Here is a 14,883-nt window from a genome sequence, read left to right as displayed (position 1 = left end):
TGCTAGCCTGATCAAGCAGGTTAAACGATGCATCATTTCTGATGCTCTGCATGTCTCACAATCAATGCTGTGCACACATCCCCTGGACCATTTGAGATCCCTTCAGGAGGAGGCAGTGTGAGTACCGGGGCCTCTCACCTGGGTGTGACCAGAGAGGCTTCAGCCCATCCTGCCCGTACAAACTAGACCTGCCCAGGACAAGCTGGGTCTTTCTGGAAAAATCTCTAGAAAAGAAGTTCAGCTGAAGCTTTACTGTCTTTTACGTTTCAAAGGCTACATCGACATCTTCTGTTCTGAGAGATTTCTGGGCAAAGAATTAAACATTCTGTAAACTTGCTCTTGCCATGCATGTGCATCTCCAAATTCTAAACAGTAAGAGAGATGTAAAGAATGTGAAAAAATCCTATAGAAGCTGATAAAAATGATGAAGAGCTTAGAAACAGAATCTGAAAGGTCTGTGTGCGTCTGTGTGACTGTGTGTGGTGAGGGGCAGGATAAGCATTTTCTTTAGGTTAAAAATTGAGGACATACTTGGTTATCTAGAAATATATATGGAAGATAATTTTAACTAGTCTGAATTCTAGATTATAAACAGAACAAAACCTAATAGGTTTTAGTTGAAGAGGTAGTGTTTGGACAAAAGCTAGAGTTTCCACTGAAAAGAGGGACAGGACAAGTTGGGAGTAAATTTCCCAACAGGTCACTGAGATAAGCCCACACCAGCCATTTATGCCCATGTGCTCCTTGCTGCCCAGAGAAAGACCAGAAGGCAGTGATGGCACAAATAGCTAAGGGTCCCAGTGCTCACAGGGACAGGGCAGACGCTCTGTAAATTTCTGCTTCCAAATTTAAAACAATGAATGGAGGGACTCAACTTGCTAACAGGGACACCCCACCCACCCTAAGTCAAGCTGGGAAAGGATAATAAACTTCCTGTCTCCTCAAGTCCCTTTAAACAGGATTTGCGGCATTACATCCAATGTCCGCAAGAATCTGGAAGTCATTATAGACACTGCCCTCCCATTAATGGGGTGAATCCCCCAAAACTCTCACTGCCGGGAGAAAATGAAACTGTCACTGTATTATTCCATTTCTATCAAATGACCAGAAAAAGAGACTCTCTAGAGGCAGAAAGCAGGTCAGTGGTTGCCTCGGGCCGGCAGTGAGGGTGGGGATTAACCGCAAACAGGCAAAAGGGATCTTTGGGGGGTGATGGAAAATGTTCTAGAACTAGATTGCAGTCGTGGTCGTACAACTCTGTGAATTTACTAAAAATCATTGAATCGTGCACTTAAGATGGGTCAATTGTATTAATACGTAACTTATACTTCAATAATGCTATTAAAAATAAAAATATGACAAGGGAAAGAAGTCATTTCCTAATAAGTCATTTCCTATTTCAAAGCTTGCATCTGAAGCATCTTTTGCCCGTTTAGTTGCTGGAGCAGAGCAGCTTCCCAGTTCAGGTCGACGAGACCCCAGGCGCAGTCTTGCTGCCCTAAACCAGACAACCCCACACTCTCTAGACCAGAGTAGGGGAGACTCCCACAGTCAAAGCTTAATGTGCCCTCCTGACAGACTCCAGGGGCCATGGAGGCTGGGATGTAGGAACTGGCCCCAAAGTGGCTGCTGCACAGAGGGCTCTGGGGTCAGGAGTACTGCTCCTGTGGCTGAAAATAGCCTCAGCCTTCAAAACAACCCGTAGCCCAGTATTCTTCTACGCTGATGACTGCTGGAGGTCGTTTTCCAAAATAGTTCTCATGAGAGAAGCTGCAACTTCTAGTCCTGGTATAAAAGAGTGTTCCAGTGATGGAAGACCCATCCCCGAGGTCTTTGTTAGGAGGAAGGCTTGCGTGGCCTTGGGGAGGAGAGGAGGGGCTGAGGAGGAAGCAAGGAAGCACAAGGTTTAAGACAGAAAACCTGAAAGTCTGGAGTCCTTCCATCTCCTCAGACCACAATGGATGGTATCTGCCTGTGACAGGTTCAATCCCTGATGCGTTCGTTTACCTACATGTGGGCCAGGCCGCTGGTTGATGAGGGTGGTTCTAATGGGAATAAACACAGATCCTGCCCTCGGGACTCTTATCCTCTGCTAATGAGAAAGAGCATGTAAACAACAACCCAGGAGGCAAAGCCAGCTTTGCTGTGAGCTGTGAGATGAATCCAAGGGCACAAGATGGGGCTGACTGTTGGAGGATGTGTGTGTGTGTGTGTGTCTGTGAGAGTGTGTGGTGTGTGTGTGCATAGTGTGTGGTATGTTTTTTGTGTGATGTGTCTATATGTGTGGTGTGTATGTATGGCGTTAGTGGGTGACGTGTGTACGTGTGTGTGTGCACGTGTGTGTGTGTCTGTGTGTGGTATAGGTGTTGGTGGTGAGGGGGGAGGTGGCTGCAGGCTGCCTAGGAACAGGAAGTTAAACAAACAGTTGCAGTGGGGAAATAACCCTGGAAAAGAACATGTGAAAAATCATCTAGAAGATTTTTAAAAATCCGTTAATATCTTGAGGGCACAAAGTCTGGGTTTCCCATGGCATGGATCACTCACAAGTAGCCCAGGGCCCTGTGAACTGACAGGAATGATGGGAGGAGATTCAACCCCAGCAGTTACCCATCAGCTGCCTGAGAAGGAGAGAAGATCTTTCAGGAAGAAATCACTGATGAGTCCCTTGGAAACCACCTGTTCTCACCTCTAACACGCAGGTGGGCTTTAATGCACGCACACAAGAAGCCAGCCCAGCAAGGTCACCATCTCACCCCGACACTGGAGGGCAGCACATACCCAGGTACCAAGTGCAGTGGGAAGGAAAACGCAGGCTGTGAGGAGGAAATGACCTGGAGGTTGGCTTGCAGGCTATAAGGAGAACAGAAATGACCTGACAACGGAGACTTGTTTTAGTTGTGGATGAACTTTAAAGAACACAGGACAGACAATAAGGACAGAGGACATGTGTTGGCAAAGACAGCTTGAGCCATGATCCCAAGACAAAAAAGAGGAAGACGGCATTGCCACGCTCAGGGAATACATGCAAGCACAGAGGAGAAGAAGTCAGGAGGGCTGGGCGTGCATGGAGGCTACGGATGCTCAGAGCCCAGAGCCAGCCGCTGCCCCTGAGGGAACTGTCGGGCACCCCAACCTCCTTCATGCTGTCTAACTGCAGGGGACAAAGGGAGCAGCACTTACCTGGAGGGATGTACTGGCAGTGCCCAGAAGAATTCACTAACACATTGGTGTGGAACGTGGCGTCAAAGCGCTCATCAGCACTGGAAACAGGAGAAGGAGCCGTGAGCCAGCCCGGCTGGGCAGTGGGTTCCCCATGCCCTTAGGGGAGTTATTCCTGCAGTCTGAGCAGCTCTGAGAGGGGCTGCTGCTTGCAGTTGGGGCAGCCAGCGGCGGTCTGAAAGCCCCACCTGTGGCTGACCTGGAAGGTCTTCCCAGAGCACAGGGGGAAGAGACCAATGCCCACCTCCATTTCATAGGGATGCCGATTTTTTCCATATGCATATAAAACAAAGCTCTTAGCAAAAATGAAACCTGAAGACAACTTAGGAGGACATTGGCAGATGAGACATTTCAATCTATCTGCAGGAGATAAAGAGTGGGCTGATAGAGCACCCCTCTATCAGCCCTTAAGGGTGGGATTTGGACCCACTGTGTTCAAGGCTCTAGTTCCAGCCCCTTGAATGGGTCTAAAGCTCAGTTGGTGTTTGAGAAATCCATCTTGAGTGACTGAGGCTGCAGGTGCATGGGGGAGCTGGGCAGCCCCAAGGAGTACGGGGCTCCAGGATTAGTGATGACAGGAAGGAGAACAGGTGGAAACAGAAGAATTAGGTTCAAGTGTAGAAGAACGCACTCCAGCCCCACCCCCTGCCCATGGTTAGAACCTCCTACAGCCAGGAGTTACCAACCTGGTTAAAGGGGGCACACAAAACGGAAAGGAAAAACAATTAAGACCAACAGCCCTTATTATCCAGGTCTTTCATTTTCTGTGTTCTGACACTTTGACATCTGGGGCCTTGCTGATCCTGGAGGGACTATTCCCACCCCCACCCCACCCCCCAGGTCAGCCAATTCCTAGAGACAGCAAACAACTTGCTCAAATGGAAAGCAACCAATCCAGAGCCCACACCCCCACCATCTCTTTTATGGAGCTCTCACCCTCCTGGCCACCATCCACCTGCCCTAATCACCCCAGGACCAGGTACCAGACAAACAGGGACAGGCCATATGTACCCAAGCCTGCTGAAGGCATTCCCGGTCCTAGCCCTGCTTACCCTGCCTCAACAGTTCCATTCCATGGAAACCACAATAAAGGCTTTTGACCACATTTTCCCCTCACGCCCTCTGCCTCCTGACCATCCCTGGTGCTTCCCTGTGTGGCCCTGTACGGCAAGCATGGCTCCTATTTCCAGGGAACTGTAAGATAAACTTCCTTCCTTCCTGATCCTGACAGTCATTTCTGTGTCTGCATTTTACCATGCCTGATTAAAACATATCCTTAAAATGTCAGATGTAGTGAATGGACTTGAGGACACGGGGAGTGGGAAGGGTAAGCTGGGATGAAGTAAGAAGGTGGCATGGACATATATACACTACCAAATATAAAATAGTTAGCTAGTGGGAAGCAGCCACATAGCACAGGGAGATCAGCTCGGTGCTTTGTGACCACCTAGAGGGGTGGGATAGGGAGGGTGGGAGGGAGACGCAAGAGGGAAGAGATATGGGAACATATGTATATGTATAGCTGATTCACTTTGTTATAAAGCAGAAACTAACACACCATTGTAAAGCAATTATACTCAAATAAAGATGTTAAAAAAAAAAAATGTCGCCCTACAGGTGAATAAAAAAGTAAACATCCTCAAGAAAACGTAGGCAGCCAGTCAAGGTGCCAGCACCTCGAGTTAAGCTTCCCTCATTTTAGCAACTGGAGAACATCTGCTAAGGGCTGCCCACGTCTACAGAGCCTCTGCAGCCTTTTCTGTTCCCAAAATCCTCTGAAGGGGAAACTCACCGTCATGAGATATCTGAGGACAGCCTTCGCTGTGAAAGACAAGGACAGAGACAAGAAAGATCCAAGAAGAAACAGTCAATGAAAGGAATGAAAAATTACCTCTTAAAAAAGTAATATCTTCACAAAAATTCAAGAGGATGTTGCATTTAGAAAAACAAATGGCAATATGGACGTTAAAACATAATCTATGAAATACATCTTTATAAATTGGTGGGAGGTTCGGCTGATAAGAATCACTGAGATGAAATGTAAGACCGAAAGGATGAGGGCCTCAGAGTAAAGGCCAAGGAAACGCACTCAACAGAAGCGGAAGAGACATGGGGGCAGGGGTGGGTAGTGGGAGGGAGAGAAATCACACAGAGAAATTGTAGAGCTGAAAGAAACCCCTCCAAGGTGAAGTCAAAGAAAGGTGTTTTTAAGAACATTAAGGTGCCAGAGAGCTTGTTTCTTATGTATATTTTCTTGGTCATGGACTTGAGCATCAGCTCCAGAAAAATGAGGGTGAATACTAAGGAAGAAGAAATAAACTTTCAGACTAAACCTAAAGATCTGGAAAAGGAATTTTCATGATGAGCTGTGTAGTGGGTCTAGAAAAAGGGGCGGGGTCTAAATTACAGCAAGATATAAGGGGTCTCTGAAGAGAGTAAAGTGGATTCAGAGTAATGAAGAGAAGAAACAACAAGGTGGAAAACACCGTGGATTTGATTAAGGGCACACTGTTTTCAAAAATCTTTCATTAAAAAAAGCCACCAGAAACTTCAGGAAAAAAACTGTACAAGAAAGCCAAGGTTTGAATATGAAACAAAAATGTGATGAAGCTTAAAGAAAGAAGGAAGGGAGGAAGACTAAGCTACAATAAAAAGATAATCCTCTGAGATGAAAAAGGACATATCCACCCCCTGACTTCCAAACACACTCAGGGAGAGAGAGGAGGAGAAAGGCTCAAGATGTAAATATTCTTTGCTTGACTGCAGTCTGTACCCAACTGTCTTAATGAGACACAAACAGTGACTGGGCACCAAATATCTGAGGATGTGGACCTTCACAAACTCACCCTGGGTTTTACCCTGCTTTTTAAATTAGGTTCTCTGGAACCCCAAGATTCTGTGGAGGTGCTTCAGATTTCTGCCAATGTTTGATTCCAATATTTTCTTTTCCTTGTGTTTCAAAATGCTAATAAAAGTCCAAAAACACTCAAATAATTGTTTGCAAAATTTTAACTCTTCAGACACTACCAATGTATTAATTCATGTGGCCCATTTAACTTCTTTTCCGGTGGACGTGAAACTAAAACTCCTCTTGCCATGAATACTGCATGTATTTGAAACTCTTGAAAATGAGTCACCCAGTAAGATTTCACTTTTGCATTATTGCTCTTTTTAAAAAAATTCACATTTGGATCTACAATTCCAGCACAGAACCTGCCTCTGCCTTGGCACCTCTTCCCCCACCCCCCACCCCGTAGCAGCAACAGCAGAAAGCACTGTGTGATGCTTGCATAGCTTTGCTTATTTTAAGCTTGGGTGTTGTCTTGGCTGATTTTTATATTTATAATAAAGGCTGTGGGCATCTGTTAGTGATTCAATTCTGAAAGAAAGAAAAATTCATACAGCTCTTTCTCCATGGATTTGGAGCAATTTAATTGAAAAGACTCTTGAGATCACAAGGCAAATGGGTAAAAACAAGATAAAAATCTGTTGCCATTAGCAACAGCTTACCTGTGTGACTCAGTGATTTCTGAATACCGTTCAACCAAAACAGAATATTGAGATAAATGTACCGCTGTCATCATTATCAAAATTCAAATCTTAATACTCACTGTGGAAGTTTTAGGGTTCTTTCCCAGGGGCAAATTGATTTAATACGTAAATGATATAAAAGTAAACTCTTGTAATAATTATGTGCTAATACCACTTCATCTGTTTTAACCATTAGGGCTGGAGATAAGGTTTGTTTGGAAAGGGGTTCTGTTGCTAAAATCTAAGTCTGAAAACACGCAGGGGATGAAGTCCCTGTGAAACATGAGTGACCAAAACCACTGCAAGGACCTGCCAGGCAACAATATCAGTGATGCCCATTGGGTGCCAGCTGACAGTGACCTTGAGGCCACATGGTATCACAGTCTTGCAGCCAGCAGATTCTGGTCACCCTAGAGGCTGGGTGGGTTCACAGAACTCAGCTCACTCTTCTCTCTGTGCTGGTGTGCACCTGAAACTTTCTGTATTAAACTGTCAGAAAACAGTCAAACATACATATTTTTTCTTGACTACTAGAGATCAGGATACACCCTCAGAACTTTTTACGACCCTGGCATGTGGCCCTTCACTCCCCTCAAAACCTCTTCCCTCCAGGAGCCTTGGTCCTCGTCCAGGTAGTGATGGACAGGTGAGCTTGCACTTGGTGTGAGGAGAGCTCTGGGCACTCCCACTGAGAAGTGCCCATGGAGAGGAGGGATATTTAACCCCAATATTGAAGGTGCAGGTCCTACGTCATCCGTCAAGTAGTCAGGAGCAGAGGACATCTGGACAGGCTCTAAGGATAGGCAGAAGGCTCACAGGTTCTGTGAGCCTACCAGGAAAGGTGGGCGTGTCCTCAGCAGAGAGTGTAGTCTGATTACACACCTGGAGGTAGACTGGACTGAGGGAGGCTTCATGAAGGTGAGGTTTGCCTGGAGCAGGGGTGAATGAGATGTTGTCCCAAGCAGCAAGGCTAGTACAGGGGCTTGAGAGCTAACCACTGGTGGCTATGCCTGCAGGACCCAAGGGCCCATCCTTAGGGGAGGATTACGAACTGTGCTTCCAGACATCAATGGCAGCACAGGCAGGCAGAGCTCAAGGGACACAGGTGAACCCCGGTGGTCTGGGCTAAGACTGTTTCCTGCTCCCCATCCACAGGGTCTGACACAGTGCTTGATCCCAGCCCTGGAAAGGGCTCCTGGCCCTGGAAGCAGAGCCCTCCGATCCCAGCTTGGTGCAGCCCCTGCTCATCTCGCCCCACAACACTGACCCCCATCTCTGAGCAAAAAACCCCAAGTACACTGCACTGCTGTCTAGAGCACACTGCGGGCTCATGAGGTGAGGACTGTAATGAACAGGGTCTCAGGCGGCATCAGACCCATTCCCTCTGAGCTCACATGGTCCTCGAAAGAGAGAGAGGGAAGAGCAAAAAAGGCAAAAATGATCTTAATTGCTCTACCACAAAAAAGAAATAATGATTATGTGATGAGAATAGAGGTGTCAGCTAATGCTACAATGGTAATCATATTGCAATATATATGTGTCTCAAATCAACACAATGTACACGGTAAACAGAAAATGTTGTATATATATATATCAATTGTATCTCAATAAAAATAATAAAATAAAATTTAAAATATTGTAAGAAAAGAAGTAAATGAGTAAGAAAGAGGAAACCCATCTATCTCAAAAGACTGTCAATCTAAGGTGCCATTTATCTTAAATCTTTTAAGGAATAAAAGCTGCCATGGATCAAAGATCAATAAAACTAAAAGCTGGTTCTTTGTGAAGATAAACAAAATTGATAAACCATTAGCCAGACTCATCAAGAAGAAAAGGGAAAAGACTCAAATCAATAGAATTAGAAATGAAAAAGGAGAAGTAACAACTGACACTGCAGAGATAAAAAGGACCATGAGAGATTACTACAAGCAACTATATGCCAATAAAATGGGCAACCTGGAAGAAATGGACAAATTTTTAGAAAAGCACAACCTTCTGAGACTGAACCAGGAAGAAATAGAAAATATAAACAGACTAATCAAAAGCACTGAAGTTGAGACTGTGATTAAAAATCTTCCAAAAAACAAAACCCCAGGACCAGATGGCTTCATAGGCGAATTCTATCAAACATTAACAGAAGGGCTAACACCTATCCTTTTCAAACTCTTCCAAAATGTAGCAGAGGGAGGAACACTCCCAAACTCATTCTACAAGGCCACCATCACCCCGATACCAAAACCAGACAAAGACGTCACAAAGAAAGAAAACTACAGGCCAATATCACTGATGAACATAGATGCAAAAATCCTCAACAAAATACTAGCAAACAGAATCCAACAGCACATTAAAAGGATCATACACCATGATCAAGTGGAGTTTATCCCAGGAATGCAAGGATTCCTCAATATATGCAACTCAATCAATGTGGTACACCACATTAACAAATTGAAAGAGAAAAACCATATGATAATCTCAACAGATGCAGAAAAAGCCACTGACAAAATTCAACACCCATTTATGATAAAAAAAAAACCTCCAGAAAGTAGGTAGAGAGGGAACTTAACATAATAAAGGCCATATATGACAAACCCACAGCCCACATCATTCTCAATAGTGAAAAACTGAAACCATTTCCACTAAGATCAGAAACAAGACAAGGTTGCCCACTCTCACCACTATTATTCAATGTAGTTTTGGAAATTTTAGCCACAGCAATCAGAGAAGAAAAAGAAATAAAAGGAATCCAGATCAGAAAAGAAGTAAAGCTGTCACTGTCTGCAGATGACATGATACTATACAAAGAGAATCCTAAAGACTCTACCAGAAAACTACTAGAGGTAATCAATGAATTTGGTAAAGTAGCAGGATACAAAATTAATACACAGAAATCTCTTGCATTCCTATACACTAATGATGAAAAATCTGAAAGAGAAATTAAGGGAACATTCCCATTTACCACTGCAACAAAAAGAATAAAATACCTAGGAATAAACCTACCTAAGGAGACAAAAGCATGGACTTATATATACTACCACATGTAAAATAGATAGTTAGTGGGAAGCAGCCGCATAGCACAGGGAGGTCAGCTCAGTGCTTTGTGACCACCTAGAGGGGTGGGATAGGGAGGGTGGGAGGGAGACACAAGAGGGAAGAGATATGGGAACATATGTATATGTATAGCTGATTCACTTTGTTATAAAGCAGAAACTAACACACCATTGTAAAGCAATTATACTCCAATAAAGGTGTTAAAAAATAAAAATAAAAAAATAAAAACAATACATTGGTAACAGCAAAAAAAAAAAAAAAAAAAAAGCTGCCAATTACATGTTAAGATACCGCTGATGCCCAGGTTTCAGAGGAAAAAAGTCTGTAGAGAATAGATTAATTTTATTTCAAAAGAGAGTAGTAAGTCCTTTCTCTGGATATTTTGATTTTGTTTTGTATTTTACTCTAATGTGTTAAGGACGTGTTAAAATGATAGCAAGATGGCTTATCACAGACCATGACCAAAAAGTCTTGAGCAGAACTGAAATTTCATGGTCGTTTCTACCTTTCAGAGATCCCAGGAGGCAGACATCTAGGTATCAGCAGGAGGCTTCCAGAAGAATCTATTCAAGATCCTTTCTTTACCTACCAATTTATATGTTAAATGGCATATAACATGGATTACAACAATTGGATGTAACATTGGATGAATTATAACAATGTTATAAATAATATGGGATAATGTTATCAAAGCCTGTGTCAAGTTTCTGGGCTCCCAATATTGTTCCTTGATCAACAGGACCATTCCTGATCCAGTACAACATAATCTTAATCACTACAACTTAATGGAAATGTTGGTATTTGGCAGGGCAAGTCTCCGACAACTTTGTTCTTTTGTTTCAAAATTATCTTACCTATCCTTGGCCCTTTACTCATCATTGTTAAGTTCTAGGATCTACTTGTCCAGTCCCATGAAGACCCAGTTGAGACTTTAGTTGGAATCACATTAAATTTACAGACTAGTTTGGGAAATTCTGACATCTTTATGATACTGAGTTTTCCCAGAAGTAAATATACAACTCACCATTTATTTTGGTCTTAGATTTATTTATTGATACTTTTTAACACCTGCAAATACTGGAAAAAAGTCATATAGTTGATGAATGATGGTAATTTAGTTTATTCCTTTCTAACCCTTAATATTTCATTCTTTTACTTTTCTTGTTATTTAAGATTCTTATCATTCTTAAGATATATTTTTTAAGTGATGACAATGGGTATCTTTATTTTGTTCCACATATAGAAACTTGTAATGTTTCAGCATTAAATGAGCTTTTGGTAAACACCTTACATCAGGTTACACAAGTTTTCTTCTATTTCACAAATGGGTATTATATACCATCAACTGATTTTTCCCCAGCTACCAAGATGATCGTATGATTTTTCTCCTTCATTCTGTTAATATTGATAGAATGAATTATATGAATGAATTTTTCTAAAGTTAAACAAAACTTATTTTTCATTAGAAAACTAAATCTGTTATGATTTTTTAAAAATTTTTGCTAGATTTAGTGAGTTAATACTCTAGTTAAGATGCATACATACATGCTCATAAGTGATATTGTATGCTAGGTGAAACTTGCCTGCAAAACCCACTTTTTTGAATTTCTTTTTAAAAACATATCAATCAAGAGAATGAAAAGGCAAGCTTCAGACTGGCATAAAATATTTGAAAAAAGATATACCTGATAAAGACTGCTATCCAAAATATACAAATGACACTTAACAGTAAAGAAAACAACCCAATCAAAAAAACCTTGGACACCTCAACAAAGAAGATATTAGGGAATTGCAAATTTAAACAACCAGATACCACCACACACCTAGTAAATGGTCAAAATGCAGAACACTGAGAACACCACATCTGGCAAGGATGTAGAGCAACAGGAGCCTTCATTCATTACTGATGGGTATGCAAAATGGAACAGCCACTTTGAAAGACACTTTGGCAGCTTCTTACAAAACTAAACATCCTCTTACCATACAATCCACCAATCACACTCCTTGGCATTTACTCAAAGGAGTTGAAAACTTATGTCCAGACAGAAATCTGCACATGGATGCTTAAAGCAGCTTTATTCATAATTGCCAAAACTCTGAAGCAATCAAGATGTTCTTGAGTAGGTGAATGAATAAATAAATAAACTGTGGTATATCCAGACAATGATATGTTATTTAGTCTTAAAATGAAATGAGCTATTAAGCCATGAAAAGACCTGGAGGAAGCTTAAATGCATACTACTAAGTGAAAGAAGCCAGTCTGAGGGCTACATGCTGTATGATTCCAACTATATGACATTCTGGACCAGGCAAAACTATGGAGACAGTAAAGTTCAGTGGTTTCCAGGAGTTGGGGGGAGAGAGGGATAAATGGGAGGAGCACAGAGGATTTTTAGGGCAGTGAAGCTAGTATGATACTATAATGGTGCTTACATGTCATTATACATTTGTCCACATCCATAGAATGTACAACATAAAAAGCGAACCCTTAGTGTAAACTATGGACTTTGGTTGATCATTATTTGGCAATGTTGGCTCATCGATTGTAACAAACATACCACTCTGGTGAGGGTGTTCATAATTGGGGAGGCAGTGCATTGTGGGGGCAGGGCTATGTGGGAAATCTCTGAACCTTCTCAACTATGCTGGGGATCTAAAACGGCTCTAAAAAATAAAGCATATTTTAAAGATAGATGATAGATAGGTAGATAGGTCCAATTATCTTGTCTATTTTTCTATTTTGTCTAGAACCACCTTATATTTTTCTAGAAAAAATAAATTCTGGCTAAGTTTCCATATTCAATGGCATAAAGTTGTCCATAATATTCTCTCTTCTTTACTTTCTTGATAATTATTCCCGAGGTGTGTTCATTTTATTAGTTCTTTTAAAAACCAACTTATTCCTTCTTGATTTCTATCTTATTTTTCTCATTTAATACATTTCTACTCTTTTCTTTATTCTTCCTTCTGTTTACTTAATATTATTTTTTTCCTAACTTCTTGGGATTGGTAATTAATTCACAAATTTTAGTTTTAAAATCTTGCCTAATGTAAGCATTTAAGGCTATGGATTTCTCCCTACATATATACACACATGCACACACACATTCACACACACTAAAGTTTTTTCTTTTTTAATTCACATTTGGGTACTTAGTTCTCCAGATACGTATTTTTAGTAGAACAAGGACACATCTGTTTTTCTATCTGTGTCTATCTGTATCTATTTCTCTACATTAGATGAGGCTTGTTAATTATGAAGTTCTATATCCTGACACAATTTTTCCTTCTTGAACTATCAATTACTTTTAAAAAAGTACATTAAAATCTTCTACCACAATTATGGATTTATCTGCCAATTTTTCTTCATTTGTTTCAAAGCTATTTTATTAGGTGCATACACGTGAAATTTGTTAAGTATTCTCAGAAATTGTTTCTTTATCATTGACTTGACCTTTAACCTTAATTGCACCTTTTTCTTATAGTGTGTGCATGCACATGAGAGTGCATGTGTGTGTGCATTTTCCTGTTGTAAACATAGCCATTCTAATTTTATCTTATTCCTGTTGGTCAAGTATAGCTTTTTCCTTTTTTTTTTTTGTCTCTTGTGTACTTATGCTTTAGTTCAAATATATATCCAAATGGTATGTGTGTGTGTGTGTGTGTGTGTGTGTGTGTGTGTGTGTGTGTGTGTATATATATATATATATATATATATATATATATATATATATATATATATATACAAATGGTGTACAGTTGGATTTTTTAAAAATATATTGTTGGGGGATCTCTGTCTTTTTAACTAGCTGCCTAATCCTTTTATCTTGTCTGTTACAATGTTTGGTTTTATTCCTACTATTTAATCTTGTGGAGTTTTTTGTGGGTTTTTTTGTGGTATGCGGGCCTCTCACTGCTGTGGCCTCCCCGCACCGTGGAACACAGGCTCCGGCCGCGCAGGCCCAGTGGCCATGGCCCACGGGCCCAGCCGCTCCGCGGCATGCGGGATCCTCCCAGACCGGGACACAAACCCGTGTCCCCTGCATCAGCAGGCGGACTCCCAACCACTGCGCCACCAGGGAAGCCCTGTGCTTTTTATTTCACCCTCCTTTGATTGCATTTCCCTCATTTCTTTAGGCTTCTCACATTTTCTTTATTCTTTCCCTACTCACTTCTTACCTGTCTGGAAGTTTAAAAAATTATTCTTATGCTTCTGATGGTTATTCTTACATTTTTATCCCTTTAAAACAAACATTTATTGTTCTTTTCTAATTACAGAAATAAAACATATTTACAAAAAGGGAACTACAGAAAACACTTGGTAGGGACGCAATAATTATGAGGTGACTGAAGGAACAAAAATAAAATTTACACACAATTTTGTAACTCAGAGGTAACCTCTTTAACATTTTTTTCTGACCTTTTTCTATGCATGTGGATACATCAGTTGTATATAATGCACATGCATACATACAGATATTTTAAACAAAATTTTGGATCTTACATACAATACTCTTTAGAATTTGCTTTTTTTCCCCACTTTAGCAATGTATCATAGACAGTTTTGATTTTTACATTTTTAACGTGTATACTTTACTCAAAGCTGACAGCTCTATGCTCTGACAGAGCAACTTAAGTCTAACTAAGTGCTTTACCTCCAAGTACCATCCAAATACTGCCTTTCATGTTACTATTTTCCATCATTTTAATCTCTGTTTTTCACCCTCAAGTTCATCATTATTATTATATATGTTCAAAACTGTTTATATTTACCTGAATTTTTAACAATTGCATTCCTTCTCATACCCTGTTCCTAAATGTATATTCTGGTAGTTTCTTTAATACATGTATTTCTGGTATTTCATCATGGCAGTTTACCTCTTCATGTTAACTTCTTTAGTCTTTGTTTTCCTGAAAATGTCCTGATTTTGCCCCTCATGTAAAGAAGGGTTTAGCCGGGACAGAATTCTACATTGACGATTATTTTCTCTCAAAATTTAAAGTTACTCTTATTTTTTTCTGGCTTCTACTGTTGCCTCTAAAAGGCCTGCAGTCAGTCTCATCGTCATCCCTTTGTAGCAAACT

General features: G+C 41.1%; 1 protein-coding gene across 1 annotated transcript in view; it reads right to left on the bottom strand.

Moving 5' to 3' along the window:
* Positions 1–14,883, bottom strand: part of CHRNA7 (cholinergic receptor nicotinic alpha 7 subunit) — a gene marked incomplete at both ends in the record, with an annotated part of 129,936 nt that overhangs the window by 13,201 nt on the left and 101,852 nt on the right. Inside the window, one exon of the mRNA XM_081229172.1 lies at positions 3,181–3,260. Coding sequence (XP_081085298.1) covers positions 3,181–3,260 — 80 coding nt within the window. The remainder of the gene's footprint in view (positions 1–3,180; positions 3,261–14,883) is intronic.

The sequence above is a fragment of the Mesoplodon bidens genome, assembly GCF_964165515.1.
Source record: "Mesoplodon bidens genome assembly, chromosome: 3".
Lineage (NCBI taxonomy): Eukaryota > Metazoa > Chordata > Mammalia > Artiodactyla > Ziphiidae > Mesoplodon > Mesoplodon bidens.
Note: the sequence above shows the minus strand (reverse complement) of the source record. Positions and strands in the feature narration are given on the sequence as shown.